This window comes from Tribolium madens, unplaced genomic scaffold (genome assembly GCF_015345945.1).
Source record: "Tribolium madens isolate multiple individuals breed KSU strain unplaced genomic scaffold, Tmad_KSU_1.1 Scaffold_97;HRSCAF=244;Tcas5.2_LG3a, whole genome shotgun sequence".
NCBI classification, from domain to species: domain Eukaryota; kingdom Metazoa; phylum Arthropoda; class Insecta; order Coleoptera; family Tenebrionidae; genus Tribolium; species Tribolium madens.
The window spans coordinates 14,983,264-15,001,091 of NW_025401069.1; the positions used below are offsets into that span (position 1 = coordinate 14,983,264).

Below are 17,828 nucleotides of genomic sequence, written 5' to 3' on the forward strand. Positions count from 1 at the left end.
TTTATAACAATGCTAAACGGCCGGCGGTCGAGACGACCCACAAAAACTGCAGTTTTAGTTAAAATGTCACGTAACGGGCTTGTTGCTAAACTGCCATGATAACATCTATCTATGCATGGTTGAAAAATTCGGCCATGTGTGCTATCCTAATTTCTAATTAGCATAAAGAAATCTGATAAGACTGAGAAATACAAAAACGTGACAAGAAAGTACAAGACCTGCGCGGCGATAAATTAAGATTAAGCGATTGCTTAGACAACAATAACACCTTCCATTAATTTCCGTGGTAATTGTTACAATTAGCAATCCGTTTAATCATACTCTGAATAAATCGATTCCTTACTTACATAATCGGGGCTGTAATAAATCATGATTAGTTCAACCAGGAGCAAGAAGGAACACTGCATTTGCCTCCACCTTTGCACTAAACCCAATCATTCATTTTTACAACGGAAAAAGATTCACTACCTTGACGACAGAAAAATACAAATTTTGTTACCGACACAAAAGCGACGCTCCATTATAGACCCATTTATGGAGGCACAAAGGTTGACGTCACATCAACGCTAAATGCGCCCTTAAATATAATTATGTTGTAACGCATAAACCCCCAAAATAGGCAATGACATGTTTATGGAAACGCGCGAACAAACTTTCCTCCCATTTGCGCAACAGACAAATTATTTGCGTCTAAAAAATTACACGTTTTAAAACCTAAAACGAAAATAGTCTTAATCAAAAATTTAAAGGTGACAAATCCCCAAAAAAATCAAGACTATAGCCCCAGAAAGCTTAATTCAATGCTTGTTGGAAAATAAAGGATGAAGATAGAAGTTCTGTAGATCTTGAGTCATAAATAATGATGTGAGTGATGATTTTGAAAGTGAAGTAAATTCAACTAATTAAAAAAAAAACAACAAAGAAAAATCTAAAAAAAAAAGCAAAAACTCAAAAAAAAACATTCTGAGTGTTTCGAAACTTCTTGAATTATTAAAAACAAGACAACTCTAAAACAAATGAAAACTAAAACTGAGGAAAAATTCAGGCTGAAACTCACAAGAGGAAAATTAGATTATTCAAAGACAAGAAAGGAGAATAAATAAATAAATAATAATGACAAGAATTCACAAGAAGATTGAGTAGAAAAAATTGAGCTATTAAACAAGAAAAATAAAAATAATAAATAAAGAAAAATATATAGTTACTTCACATCTGGCTTATTTGTTGATCAGTGTCGAAATTTGTTTTGAGCATTTCGAAAGTATTTATTAATTTAACTAGTGCAGTTAGTAGTGCAAAATCTCTAACTCTGATTATCTACAATGTACCTCTCCAGAAATTGCTGACGCAGCGAAAGAAACAGCATTTTAAAAGTAAAAACACGCGTAAAAATAGAATTTTTACCAGATGGCTAAAAAGTAAAACTTACTTGTGATATTTAGTAATAAAAGTGGTCACTTTTGTGACGTTTGCAAATAAAACAAAATCTTGATAAAAAAAAAGTTCTGAATCTTAAGAACAAGAATAGTCATTATTAATGATGTGAGTGATGATAATTTTGAAAGTAAAGTGAATTCAGATAAAGAAAAAATATACAACAGTCAAAAAAGAATCAAACAAAAAATAAATAAGCAAAAGCTCAAAAAAAAAATTCTGAGTGTTTCAAAACTTGAATTATTAAAAACAGGACAACTCTAAGACAAAATTAAGACTCAGGAAAAAGTCAGGCTGAAACTCAGAAAAAGAAAATTAAAATATTAAAAAAAAGAAAAGTGATAAGAAGAATGTAGAACAAATAAATAAGAATGACAAGAAGAATTTACAAGAAGATTAAGTAGAAGAAATAAAGAAAAATATAGTTAACTTCACATCTAGCTTGTATGTTGATCAGTATCGAAATTTGTATTAAGATTTTCAAAAGTATTGATTAATTTAACTAGTGCAGTTAGTAGTGGAAAATCTCAAATGCTGATAAACTACATACAATGTACCTCTTGCTGAAGCAGTGAAAAAGACAAGAAAGAAACAACGTTGGATAATGTCAATAATGTCATAGTAAGAGTAAAAACGCTTAGGCGCAAAAATAAAATTTTTACTCCATGGCCGAAAGGCTTGTTTGTTGATTTTTACGGTGCTTCAAAAACGAAATGTTGTCAATTTAAGGTTGTAAAATGGCCATAAATTAGCACTAGGTAGCAAACCGTAAAAATTAAGCCCCAATGATGGCAATGACAGTAATTTTCGAGGCACGTGCAATTGGCATCTTTTCGAGGACAATAAAGCAAGCGAATCTATATTGCAGTCTCCCAAATGTAGTTATTGTCCGTGAAAATTTATGAACTAGCTGCAAGAAGTTCATAAATCGTCTCAAAAAGGTAAACTCGCAATATTAAAAATCGCGCCACTTAATTTAATTTCTGAGATTTTTATTGTGTCCTTAGAGGTAGTTCATTATTTTTAGTTGCTTTTGAAAGAAGAATTCTTAATCAAATAATTGTTAATAAAAATAAATAGAGAAATGAAGACTGGGTATGGGAAAGTGTTGACAAGGCAATTCCCAAAGACAGCTCTTTCATAATGTTATCAATAAGAAATCGAGTGTTAAGACGCCATACGATCATTGATTGTGAAAAGGCAATTGAATCTGACAACGCATCTTTTTTAAGCATTTCGCAACATGTCACTTTCTATTTCCATTGACCACGTCAAAAATTGAATAAATAACGGGAAGTAAGTACATTTTATCGCCTTTGTTTTGGTGATAGGTACATTCCCTGCCCATCTGTGAAAGTAACGGATGTCCCTTTTTCGATGAGCGATGATAACAGTTTCCGGCTTTGACGCGCCGTCGTCTCCTCCATCATGATTATGTTCAAATACTGAATTTATTTGTTTACGAAGCCAGCCATCACTTATGCACTTGTTATCCTGTAATGTCTTGTTTGTTTGGGGCGTCTTGTTATCATATTTATGAGACTCCTGAAACAGGCACCTGAAACACAGTCTTGAAACGTCCGAATTATTTTTGCAAACACCGTTAATTAACTCCTCTAACCGGAAGCTAATTTCAGAATCTTTACTGTGTAACTAATTGAAACATTTCCGGCCATAAACGGAAACTGAGGCAAAATCCGTATTTTTAACCTTAACCCTGAGCGCCTATTTATACCACTAGCGAAACAAAGACAATTTCGCGTCTTTATTCAAAATATCCACTCAAGGGTCTCGCAATATTTTCATTGAAAACAGTTTGAGAAAAACTCTCGACGTGAAAATATTTTCCCAATCCCAAACTAAATAATTTACAAAACTTTTACGCTCGACTGACACGTTGTTATTAACTCTTATCACAATGTACACACCGTAAAAGAGAACACACGAATAATATTTTTACGGAAAAGTGACTATTGACAAGTGATACATCAAAGAAAAATTTTATCAACAATTCTCACAAGTTAGGGGTCACCTAACACGACAAATTATCTCAGAGGTCACAATAAACAAACAAATCATAAGGATCGACTCTGTTTTTCAATAGAAATTGTGGGAAAATGTTAAATTAGCGTGAAATTTACAAATCATTGCAATTATGGCCACCAGACAATAAAGGAGAGAAAACGATCGGAAATGCCCGAAAGGGCCGAGAAAACAAATAAGGGAGCATTAAATGCAGTGACATTTGAATTGCAAATGACTCACACAAGATGAGTAACAGGAAATACGTGCATTTTTAAATATTTTAGAATAATTTGTGGTGTAGTAACGTGATTGAATTTGTTCGAAAAATCGACAACAATGGGACATAATACGTGACAAGTTACATATTATTTAGCACAATAATAACAATTATCCCGTCGAAGAGAAAAAAGCAAATAAAACGGTAATAAATACGATTGTGCAATGAAATACTTCGGTGCAGGAACGGCCAAGAAACCTGTTACGACTTACGTAACGGCATAGTTAAAAGCCAAGTACATCAACATTGTTATTTATGCACAAATGCGACATAATTTGTATTTTTCAAAGACGTTGATTCACAATCGTTTAATATCAGATTACATACGAGCCGACTTTATCGATTACACAATAAGAATGGTGTTTGATAACATTGTAATTCAGTCTGTTATGTTATCCTCAAAACGCATTCTTCACCTCTTCGTGGAAAAACTCCAATCAGAACGCTATTAAAATAATCACATTATTAAGTCCGATATTAGAAATGTAATCATCGTGCGCTGTATTTATTTACACAATGCGTTATTATCGATAGGTTTCTTGAAACCGATTTTATTATCGCACCACTTACACTTTATTCACCTATAAAAATTACATCAACAACATATTTGTGATTACACGAAAAATAAGTCAACTAAAATTTTGAATTTATGACGGATTTGTTGAGGCACAAATAACATAAAAATATAACTGCCCTCAACCACGTCACTATAAATCACGTAAAGCCGTTATTATGTAAGTCCTCAATGAAACATGTCCATGTATGGGTATAAATAATTTTATTACCGATTCGATCACTCTTTAAAAACAAACAAGTAAGAATCTAAATTTAACCAACCGGGAAATTACATCAATATTGCAAATGACAATTGTAAATAATCTCATTCGGCATAATGATGCACATGTGTTGATATTAGCAATAAAAATATTTATTTAAATTATTCTGACACAATGCACAGTTTTGCATTTCAAGTAGGCATAAAATTTGGATAATATTTACAAATAAGTAAAATAATAGTATATTAGGTTATTAGGAGTGAAAGTGAAGCTTTGCCGAACGTAGTTATTCAAATCACTGACTATTTAGGAGTACTTTATGGACTATTACGGTTATTTTACATATCATTTTAAACAAAAAAATCTTTGAGCTTACGTTATGTATCAATTTATTAATTTTTACAAAAATAAAATTACATTAAAAATCAAAGTATAATATTTTTATTTTATTCCAAAAAATGCAAATTCAATTCTGTTTATAACAAATTTTGTAATACCTACATACATAAAATTGTTGAATATTTTGTAAAATTTCCCCTTTCGAATGTTTGAAAAATAATTCACATTTAAGTTATTACAATTTGTTTTTTGTATACGCTTCCAAAAATAACTATTTAACAAATTCAAATAAGTTTTTTTCGGATTTAAAGAAAAAATAATTAATTTAGGTGAGAAATTAAAAATTAAATTTGTTTTCAGTAATTTTGGTAACTCAATGTTTTATCGAAAAACATGTTTAATTATGTCTTGTAAAATTCGTTCTTTGAAATGTAGTAAATAGTATATTACTTACCACTTAGCCACCCCAAAAACATATACGTACTATTTTAGAAGTATTCAGATCGAAAGTAAAGAGCAACTAACAAGTAAATGAACAAAATAATCAGGACGCTTTACAAGTTGCGGAATCATAACAACTAGTGCAGTTGGTAGTGCAAAATGTCGAATGCTGAAGAAATTGCTGAAGCAGCAAAAGAGACAAGGCTGAAGGTAAAACTTTTACTTAGGACATTTAACTATTTTTCGACATATAAAGGTTTTTGAATAAATTGAAACAACTTTTAAGAGATCCACCCTTTGATTTATATTATTTATGCATTTTACTTGAAAAAAGACGAAAATTTTTAGTAACTTTGCTTTCAATTAGCAAACAAATTAATGAATCAAGCCATAAATATTCATAAACGAAAATAATAACAAGAACAGTCAGCTTTTGAGAAATTGTAAATTTTCTGAATGAATAATTTTCGTAATCGTAATAACATAGTGATTATGATGAGTATCATTGTGCTGTTCTCAGAACTAAATTACTCGTAATCTTTGACGTGTGTATGTATTCCATTTACGTTAATTTATCAATTATCAAATGTCGATGTTTAATTAAATTTCAATTAACAACAACGGTGGAAATTGTTGCTGTTGGAATATGAGATAAACGATTAAAAAGTTTTCAATTAATTATATAAAAGAAATTGTGAAAGTTATCTGGTGTGATAATAAATAAATACGAATGTTTTTGTGTTGATATCTCGATATCAGTGAGTCAAAAAATATTCCCACCGATAAGCCCTACCAGGAAAATCGCTATGTTGATTAAAATGCCACGAATTTAATCAATCAATGATATAATTGCACTTTTGACTTAAATTAAAAATTGTCACCGACCACGTAAGAATAATTACATCGAGTCTAGACATTTTCGTCCGGACTTCAACCTTTAAAACAAACTGACCGATCGATAAAAGGCATCATCTGTTCCGGACAATTATCACAGCGAATCGTTGCTGAATTTGGCAGTTCGGTTTCCGTTACAAAACCAATTTTGAACCGGTTCACTCTGTATACAAAAAAATTCGTACAAACAACAAGAAAACACTGTCAGAGTTGACATATCGCACTCGAATTCCAGAGATAGCGTTAATTTGTTAGTGGACGGTTGTAAACATTTGTACAAGAAGTGTGCACATCCTGCGTTTCGTAACTGACACAAATCTTTCTCGAAATTGAAATTCATTCACGAGGAGGATTAGTCACAAGTTGACTCACTTTTAGTAACAATCAAATTACTAATACACCTGTTTAGGTGATGGTCAAAGATTCGTCACACGAGAAGTTTCATTCATAAATTATCAAGTTAAGAGCAATTAACATTATGCAAATTGGGTCATTTGTAGTAATAAAATCCCCATTCAGGACCGACTTTTCATTCAATTTAACAAAAACTATTAATTAATTAACTTTGATGTTTGCACATGTAGATATGTTGTTTCCAAGAGAGAAGTTACAAATACAATTCAGAATTATTACTACAATTAGTGTAAAGGTGGATATTGTGTTGCAAATTCGCTTCGTGAGCAAATGTTTATTAATTATAATAACATAAGTGAGTAAATTGTACAAACAACGCTCAACTTTCGTTGTCAATAATCATCTCAACTCATCACTTAATAAGGAATGTTATTAAAATCATGAATCATCTATTAAATCGCAGGGACACACGTAATAAAAATTTCTTAATAACATATTAGCATTCTTGCATACCAACGATTTTCTTTCGTCTGATGACATTGTGTTTGTAAAACTTATTTAATTATAGACAATAATACGGCCATTGTTATTTCCTACGAAGAAAATAATTACGAGCAAAAGGTCATATTTTATTGCAGAGAACATAAAGACTCTTTATGCCCACTATTCACAAAATCACCACGTTTCGCATTTATTAATATTAATTTGTAGTGCATTATTTACTCATTACAGCCAGATTAGATTTGGTTTAATTCCAGGTAATTGTTATTAATGGGACAAAATGTTTTAGTTTAGAATGTATCGAAATCGGTTATCGGCTTGTAAGATAGTTTCGCAACGAGTTTTCCTTGAGGAAAACTTAAACTGATGTATTATTAGGTGATTAAAATATTTATTTCAAAAGCCAGACACGAATACTCAAATGACGTGTTCAAATATTTTGGCAATTTTCGTGCTTTTAAATAAATAAAAATGGTTTTATAGTACGATTTTACTATCGGACAAAATTCTTTCCTGCTACGTGCACTGACTCACAAAACTTGACCATAATGGGTATTTAACCATGGTTTTCTTATTACATAATGAAAAATGGCCCAGGATGGTTCTACCTGAACAACTAACCTTGAAAAAGTGACATTTTCAACTTCCCACCGCTTGATTTTTAATTTTTTTAATAATTTAGGCAACAGAGTCGCTACAGGGATTATTTAAATAATTAAAACCGAATGAGATACAAAGAAACGAAATAAAAATTACAACGATCCATTAAAAAAATACAAACAAAATATAAATAGAGCAACAAGATGAGAGAATATTTAAATTCAGAAACGAAAATATTTTTAAAGGATATAAACCGTGTTTGTTGAATTTTCATTGGTTGTTTAGTATTCACGTAGCGAAACATCAATAATTTTGGGAGTGAAAATAATTCCGCCAATTAAAAAACTGATCAGTAGTCGGTTAATAAAGAGTGGCAGGTGTTTAATGCCAAAAATAGATGCAATTTTTCAAGTTGCTGAAAAATAATGGACTGTAAAAATCAGAGGGCTGAATGCTTTAAAATTAAACTCTGTAAATTATAGACCAGTATAGTGCAAAAGTTCAAAAAGGACAACTGTTTTTCACACTTTTGCCTTTAAAAAACTTTAAAATACCATTTAGGTATAATAAAATTTTATTAATTATAGACTAGCACAATACTGGTTTTATTATTAACAGTAAAAAATGCTTTTTCTGAGGTATAGTAAAATGTTTTCCCACTCCAGATCCACTAAACTCTTTTTTAATAAAATCTACTTTATTCACATTGTTGCTGAAATCTATAAAACACTGAAAGATTTTAATTTTCTTTGAGAAGTTTTGAAAACATATGCTTGCATTAAAATGCTGGGAGCAACAATTTTAAAAAACTTCAACATTAATTAATGAAAATCTATTTCAATTTCCGCATTTAATTAATTTTTTGCAAGAAAACTAAAGCGCATATTTATTTATTTTTCAGTGAGACTTTATATAATTGCTTTTACTCTATTAAAAACAAGCGAATAAATGTAAAATCAATTCATATTACGGAAATTGTTGTACTCACGTACAGTTTTATGTGTATTTTGTAATTACTTTAGAGATTAACAGGTTTAGTGTTGTGTTTTTGTTAAATTTGACTTCAACTAAAACACAAATTAGGTATTTTCTCATCCGACAAAGAAAAATATTTGTTTTTGTCATTTAACATACGTTGCAAAAAATAAATCACAAATAGAGAATATTGGCTTAATTAGTGTTATTTGAATATGTCTAAAACTGAGTTTGGTGCGAATTTAAAAATTAAAAACCCGTCAATACATGGTTTGTGGCTTGATTTCCAAATACCTTGGTACTGTTTGTTCGGAATAACATCTGAAAATGTTTGCTAATAAAAATTGAAAACATCCACAGCAAAAACCCGTTTATTTACCGAACTCATGAACGTAACAAGTGGAGAAATGTTTATTTTTAATTATTATGTAACGTGGTGTTTTTTGTCGATACGCAGTCCACGGTCGTTACTCTAAAGTTGAATATGCAATTGATAAGATAAGAGGTTTTTATTGTTTCTAAATTTAAACGTAGCGACGGTCGTGAAAGAACTGGTCCACTGTGACTGATTCACCACATAGCTTGTACTCTGTGACCTTGTATACGATTCACCTGTTTTATTCTCTACACGACTCTGTCCTTGTCTGGCCGTTAGCGGATGCCTATAGGCCGGTCTTTGTCGCACGACTACCCCTTACTTGAGCGTGTTTTTTGCGTAGTGCACACCTGTGCCCTGTACCGAGGAGACAGGTACCGGCGCTTAGGCACCTTGTGTACACACACACGTGGACTACACCATAAATTACCTGTTGCCAGTGGTCGTCGAGTGACGGTTGTGCCGAGAAATAGCCGGTGTCATGGATGTCCTGCAGCTCTCTGAAGATGCCGACGCTTGGAAGTATATCCATGGTGGGATTCACAGTTGCACTTAAAACACTGAACAGTGGCACAGTTAGTGCCGTTTACCGGCGGGCCATCGCGACCGACCTCCGCACATGAGAGTCGACGCCAAAAAGAAGGCAATTGCGTGGCCAATGACGGCAACTGGACTATGAAGTGGACAATGTCCGCGGTTGACAACTGTCGGGGTATTTAAATGGTGCTAGGGGCGAAACAGCGGAGCGCTAGAAGTCTCTCTCGCAGGCCTCGCGGCACGACTGCTGTGGATTTCACAGTCTCGTCCGAAGGCTCTGTGCATGGTTCAGGAAGCCTCCGTCAAGGCGCCACTTTCATGACGGATTCGATCGGGTGCGTGGTGGAAGTGCGCGTGGACAACGCAAGAGTGGCGCAGATAAGTTGTGCGAAAATTCTGGTTGCAGGAGATTGCAGGTTCAGGGACACGAGAAATTTAGCAAAGAGCAATTAAAATGCAAAATAACATATTCTATTCCTTTAAAAAATTACAGAGAAGAGATAATATTTCTTACTTAACTAAACCCGGCTTCAAATCGAAGATATACGTAGTAAAAAATCTTAAAAATTTGGTCAAATTGACAAAATTGTAGACAAAACACTGAAAAAACAGTGAGAGCTTTTTTTCCGAAATTACCAAACTCCCAAACTTGGTGCAAAAATCATTTTTGGTTTCGAAACATTTAAAAAAATCATAATTCGAATATTGGTTACTCCCGGAGTAGAAATCATCAGAAAATCCAAAATTATTATCGATAACCCGTTGTATTTAGTACCGTCGAAGAGCACTTTTAATTTCCTGTCATATAAAAAAGACTTGAAAATAATAGCCAAAATTTTACTTGACGATAGCATTTAAACTATCAAAAATTAATAAAAATTTCACAAAGTCCCTGGACTAAAAAAAAGAAAAAATGTGTTATTTTCCCGCTATTTCTTACGTAATAATCGTAGCTCAGAAAGATTTCAAGACCAGAAACTTGAAGCTTTAAAATGAATTTTTTAAATCTAAATACGACCATTTTTCATTTCAAAAATCATCAAAAAATTTAAGAAATTTTTCTGTTCTCTAATTTTTTTTGTTTCAAATGTTTTGTCGTTTTGAAGTTTTTAAGATAATAAGAAATTTTTTTTCAAAGAGTTTTTCACTAAAGAACTTAATTCTGAATTAGTTTGAAAAATGGAAAAACAAAATACAATTACATAAACGATGAATGTGCTTCATTTTCTCGAAGGGGAAAATAAAAAAAACTTTTGTATAATTTACCAAATACAAAAAGTATCAAAAACTCAAGAATTTCATTTTTTTTAATGTCATCGCAGCAAGGTTTTATGCACTTTTCGAGTCTTTAAGACCCATAGGGCGCTCATTTACCCCCACGCCCAACGTATTGTTACACCCATGGCTTAGAGATGGACACACCTAGAGTTTTGTTATTTACACTCCAAAGATGACCCCAAATTTGAATTTATAAAATGATTAAAAAATTATCCTTAAAACTTTGAAAGTAAAGTGAACTATGACAAAAAGATGCACAATGAAATAGGTATTCTATCGAATGCTTTATTCAAATTTAATTTTGGCGATGTCAATTTTCGTTTCTCGCTTAAAAAAGTAAATGACCTACTTTATTTTATGTTTTTTAAATCTTCACTTTATGCTGATATGTATGAGGGGTGACACGATAGAGTTATCTTTAGTTTAAAAAATCCACCCCTAAAGTGTTTTTTATACAATGTAATTTGTCATATAGTATGAGTGAAGAAAAGAATTCCATAATTTCAGAAAGAGGTTTAATTTGACGTGACCCGAGTGGCCATGGGGAGCAAGTACCCTGACCTAAAAAAAAATATTACTAAAAATGGAGAGTCCTTATATTTGTCTCAATAACATTTTACACAAATTGCCTACGAAAACTCAAAAAAATCGATTTTCTTTTATTACCAATAACTACTTTATATGAAGTACCGTTGGAAAGTAAAAAAAATCATTGTTCTGCAACAAATACATAGTTATCGAGAAAATTGCTAGAGTTAAAATCTATACTCGACTATAACTTAAAAACTATTAAGAATTTTGAAGCTTTCTCGAGGCTAATTAAGACTTACCGGAGTTTTTACAGAACTAAACTTTAAAACATTATAAGTTTTGAAGCACAGTTTTGCCGCAATGTAAAAAATAAAAAAAATTGTACCGTTTTTAGTTCCAAAAATTGTATTTCTACAACGTTTCATGCAATTTGTAAACATCTCAATTAATGTTAAAGTATTCAATTTTTTAAATTTTTAGTGAAATTTTGGTCGATTTTCGGTACTAAGTGATGTTTGTTGCTCAACAAGTTTCTTAATTTCACATAACAGCTCAATTCTGAATGACTCTTTTACTTCCTTTTCTTTAAAACAGCCTTATTAAATGTTAAACAAAACAAGATTTGAATATTTTATGGGATAAAATTAAGTGTCGTGAAAGACGAACGTTAGGGCACTGTAGTATATTCCTCTGAATTTTCTTGCACAGAAAAATTGTTCCATGTCATACAAAAGAGTACGATGATGAATGACAACATTCCCAGATGCTTCATATCACAAATACAATAATGCTAATGGCAAAAATATGCCTATATTTCAAGGAAAGATATGTGGAATATAAAATTCACTCACCACATGGGTTTCACCTGAAAACTGTCATTAAAGCCGGGATTTCAGATAAGCCTTTCTGGAGCATTGCCAAATTAACACATTTGCACGTTTTTATTCCTATATTCTCTGGACAAGTTGATTGAAAAATCACACTTTGTGCGATTTGGTTGTTGTACAAATTCTTGTGTTAAATTATTGCAGTTTTACTTTAATTTTGAGTTAAACGCACACAAACAAAAGTTATTGCCGAGTTTTGGGTAAGTAAAGATCAAAGTTTGGTGATATTAGGTCGGTTGGAATGTCAATAAACAGTCGCAGAATCTGAGACATGATAAATAATTACAAGTCAGGAGTGTTCATTTCATAAAATTGTTCAACTTGTTTGATTTAAAAGTTTGTTTAATCTCGCGCTATATTTATTGTTTGTCTAACAAAAGTTTTTAATGGATGTTCGTGAAATATAACCAGATCGTTGTGTTCAATGCAATAATATGAAATTTAGTTGCCAAATGCTCATTAAATCACCAGTTTGCTCTAAATTAGCTACAATACTCCCGGAAATAAATGCATTTCATATTGATAGGTCAAAATTTTCGTTTTTTTTTTTCTAACTTATATCTGAGTCCAGTTTCTAACCCAAAATAGAGTGCACACATTTGTGAGTGTTGAATCTTCCACGTCTAGCTTAAAGCGGACAATTCCCTATTATGAGGACGACCCATTATGGCGGGATTACAAATTTATGCAAAGTGATACGAGGCCGTAATAGAGTTTCAGTTATTTGACTTGCTTAAAATAGCACAGCTTGTTGAAAAAAATTCCAGACACATTGTGCTAATATGAACCAAAATAGCAGGGTGATTCATGATGAATCGCACTTAAACACTACTTTTATTTGATAAGAAGTTTGAGGGTTAAACTAAAATTATATTGGAAACAACCAAATTAAACATTCAAATTTTGTATACAATTATTTTCACAATTTTTTTGTTTTGTAAAATCGCCCAAAATTTCAACAGAAATCGAAAAAATTAAAAACGTTAAAATTGAACCACATCCACTCTTGGGAGTTCAAAAGTCTTTGAAGAGTACAAAAACGTTGTAAAAATGCAAGAAATAAATTTTGGAAAAATTTTGTATAAATATATTGAATTAAAACATTGAAACTGTCGGTTCCGGGTTCGATCCCCGATAAACTCAACATTTTTTCACAAATTCAAATTCAAATACTAACTCTAATAAGCAATAAAAGAGGGCAGGCGCATAAGAGCGCGAACTTTAAAACATGGGCACATGTTCTAATAAGTATAATAAGAAAGAAAGAGAGAGAACAATTAGAAGGCAAAGCGCAAAAAACTAACTTAAATAAGCACCAAAAGATGGCGGGCGAATAAGAGCACGAACTTCAAAATATGTATCAAAAAGTGTTAATAGTGCAACAAGGAAATAGTGCATAAGTAAACAAAAGGTAAGTTAATAGATATATGAAAAAAAGGTAAGTTTTGTTATAAAAATGAAGAAATATTTTTTTTTATTAATTATTATTATTACTTGTAATTTAAATAAAAAAAGATAAGAGTACGAGAGCTTTAAAACATATACATAAGTGTACCAGTGTAGATTTAATTTGGGAAATAAACATAAAATAGAATGTGAGAGATCAAAGTTGGTCGAGGTTTTTGAAATTATAGGGACCTAAAATTTTGACTTCAATCAACTTTTTTAAATAACTTTTTAACGTATCTGCTATATCTTGGATAAAAATGAAAAATTATAGTAGCCCGATGATTTTAAAATTTTTATAGGGGCTTAGATGTTGAATCTAAACAAAATAAATTTTTCAGGTTTCAGTAAGAAGCAAACTCTGAAATTTCCGCTCATTTTTAGCTTTTCAAAATGATGCTTGCGGTGAATCGCAAAATTCAAGTAAACAACTTATCCACTTTTCAGGTTCAGTAAGTTCACATTTGTGCTGAAAATTATGAAACAAATTTTTCTAACGGGACTTAATAATTTCTTTACGGCAAGAGCCATCAAAGCTTTTAAACTTTTTCACTTAAAATTAAATCAAAGTGAATTGCTTTCCTTACAACAGTAATATCCAATTTATCTCTTCTATTACCAGTGGGAAAAAGTGGGCATAAGAAGATAATTCGCTTTATTATGTGTCCAGAAAATGAGTTAACTGTTCGTGGAAATGGTCCCCTAGTAATACAGGTCAGAAAGCATACAAAGAGAAATGAGTCATTAATTAATAGGTTCTGGTGTATTTGCAGGGAAAGCAAACGTGGATATTAAATTTTATCAATAGTGCAGTTGGGTAATGGCTTGTTTGATAACAAATATTAAACGAAATTAGTCGGAATTTTTCTAATACTTTATTACATCGGCGAATTTATCAAATTTACACATGATTGGCTGAAATACAATAGCAAATTTGGTTGTTCATTCATGGCAAGTCGTCCAAAAACGCGATTTTGCTGTTTAGGGTTGTAGCTGGAATATTTTGATGGTTGTGATTCGGTACGATTCCTCCTTTTCGAATGTTTAAAGAAGCGGATAAGTGCCACAAGCATTAAACGCAGCAACTGGTAAATCGCTGAATCAAGGATGGAAGAAGAAATTCAGTTAACTAGACGAATTCGCTCCAGTCTTTCCTGATTACCTTGGTTAAAGTCTCCCCTTCAGTTTAAAACTTCAAACTTTGGCTTTTATGATTTATAAAATGCGTTTGATGAAATTAAAATTTAAATTCAACCCCTTAATTATGCCATTGTTTTCCTGCGAAACTAAAAACAGGATTATCTCAATATAAATTTTCTTTTCAATTCTATTGAATGTCGTCGAGCAATTAGGGGCTCGAATGAATTTTTCACAAGACGATTTATTTCGTTCGAATCACGATTTTCGGAAATAGTCTTTGCTGGGTGCTGATTTTGTTTGTATAAGACACGCTTCACATACTTGTTTATTCACCGGATTGCAAGGCGCTAAAAAGAATTTCTTATTTATTTTATGAATAAGTCATGCAAAAGTCGAACTTTTTTATTTTCAATTCGGTCGTATCTAATTCGAACGACGAGTATTTATTTAAAATGTTTGAGTTTCGAATGCTTGGACGCTTTCTACTTGCTTGTCGCGAGGCCTATTTACATAAAGAACGGTTATTTCTAGTTTCGCTACATAAAATTTTTGGAAATCTCATCTTTCATTATCGCTAGGTAAACACGACGCATAAATCAACGCATTTAAATAGATCCACTTTTCGTCCTCACAGCCAAAAATTCGAGTATTTCACATTTTTTCAACTTGTTTGGTTTTAAATTTGATATCTGCTTTCTCATTTAGCACCTCAAAGGTGATACGTGATAGTGCGGAAAATTTATAATAGGCGGTGCGAGAATCTTAAACCTATATCACGTGAATAACGCTTTTTATGTCGAAATATTCCAAAAGAGAATTTTCAAAATCATCCCAGGACAAAAAAATTCACTCAAATGAATTTTTCATTTGTAAAAAATCAAGAAAACAATAAACGGTTCAAAAATTGAAAAAGTTTTTTGCTAAAGATAGGTTTTATTTTGAAATTATCAATTATCAGTGATGAAGTTATATGTGTTCAAATAAAATGTTCATCCAGTTAACTTTAACTAGTTGATAGAAGAAGTAGTAAAAAACGGATGTGTTTTCTTGTTTCGTATTATCTAATCTAAATTGTAATGACATCTGACGAGTGACATTTCATCAAAATTTTTGTGTCGTTTCGTTCTTTTCTTGAGTTTTTTGGCAAGTAAATCAGCTATAGCTAAAACAAATTATTTTTTAGTTTTGAAAAATCTATGTGCCTGAGAAGTTTTCAGAAAAACCTATTTTTTTGTAAAGTAACTATTGTGTTGCAGATACGACAAAAAATTTAATTTTAAGGAAAGTTGTTTAAAATCAGCATCTACTTCCCACATTAAATCTACTTCACCAGTATACTTATGTACATGTTTTAAAACTCTGGTGCTTTTATCTTCTACATTATTACATTATTTTTTAATTATTAGTAATAATAATAATTAATAAAAAAATTATTTCTTTATTTTTATAACAAAACTTACCTTTTCTTCATATTTCTTTTAACTTACCTTTTGTTTACTTTTATACACTATTAACTTGTTACACTATTAACACTTTTGTAGACACATATTTTAAAATTCGCGCTCTTATACGCTCTTATGCTCTCTCTGTCTTTCTTATTATACTTATTAGAACATGTGCACATGTTTTGAACTTCGCGCTCTTATACGCCCGCCATCTTTTATTGCTTATTGGAGTTAATATTTGAATTTAAATTTGTGAAAAATTGCTGACTTTACCGAAGATCGAACCCGGACCTACCTGCAGGAAAGCGGGACCTTATGCCGCTAGGCCACCACGCCGGCCGACAGTTTCAATGTTTTACTTCAATATATTCATACAAAATTTTTCAAAAATTTATTTCTTGCATTTTTACAACGTTTTTGTACTCTTCAAAGACTTTTGAACTCCCAAGAGTGCAAGTGGTTTAATTTTAACGTTATTAATTTTTTCGATTTTTGTTGAAATTTTGGGCCATTTTCGGTACTTGAATAGTTTTTTTGATAATAATTTCGGAATTATTGACGCTAGTCTGTTTTGTTTGGTATCGAAAGCAAATTTAATTTTTATCATATGTTAAAAAAGATAGTTCTCGAGAAAATTGCTGATAAAGTTAAAAATATCCAAAATATTTCAGCTATAACTTTTAAAAAATCAAAATTCGGAACTTAATTTACAAAATATAAAAAGTCAAAAATTTGTAAACCTTCTGACGTTATGACAACATCGAAAATAATTGTATACAAGATTCAAATGTTTAATTTAGTTGTTTCCAAAATCTAATTTTAGTTTCATTACCACTACAAAATATTTTGTCAAATTTTGTTCTGGAGGGGAGGGAAGGTTTAACCCTCAAAACTTCCTCCTCGCTGCGCCACTGATTAAAGCCAGAGTTCAGTACAGTTTAATTAAGGCTAAACGTTTTTAAAAAATCGCTCAAAATTATTATTTTGTTCCTCATGAAAATAATACATTAGAGAAAAATGTTTTTTGAAATGTAAAGTAAAATAGATCAAAATCTGTCATTTCTTTTTCAATTTTTGAATTTTTTAGTAAATGTTTTTTTTTGGTAAACTTAAGATTTTGACCACAGTTTTTTCAAATAGTAAATAGGTTTTTGGAACATTTTACACAAATTTGTAGACATTCGTGTCCCTCAATATCCTTAAAAATTGTAATTTTTTACAGCTTTTAACAAGTTCTTATTTGCAAAAATCCAATTCTGTTGATTAAGAATAAAAAGATCTAAATCTTTACTCTCTGGTTTCACTGTTGTGTCCAACCGTATCTCCCCAGAAACGTAGTTTTATATGCATTAAACCATCTTTACGACTTTAAAATTCACATACTTAACATTACGGCCATCTCAGATAAAACCGTCACAATGTTTCTCAACTCGTGTTGGGGTTGTTTTCATGTCATATGTAAACTTTTTTTCCTAAACTTTGTTACTGTTGGTGTAATTAGGATAAGCTTTTCACTCAATGAATTCTAGAGTCGCTTTTCAAATCGTAACTTTTGACTTTGTCGCATTTGTC

The 17,828-nt window shown here is 31.4% G+C and overlaps 1 protein-coding gene across 2 annotated transcripts in view; it reads right to left on the reverse strand.

Moving 5' to 3' along the window:
• LOC123015332 (Krueppel-like factor 6) overlaps positions 1-17,828 on the reverse strand; it is a 159,257-nt gene that overhangs the window by 132,640 nt on the left and 8,789 nt on the right. The window contains exon 1 of one of the 2 annotated variants that reach the window (XM_044415033.1): positions 9,423-9,792. The exons of the other annotated variant lie outside the window; for it this stretch is intronic. Coding sequence (XP_044270968.1) covers positions 9,423-9,524 — 102 coding nt within the window. The 5' untranslated portion in view covers positions 9,525-9,792. Of the gene's footprint in view, positions 1-9,422; positions 9,793-17,828 lie in introns of those variants that run through there. 2 annotated transcript variants of the gene reach the window in all.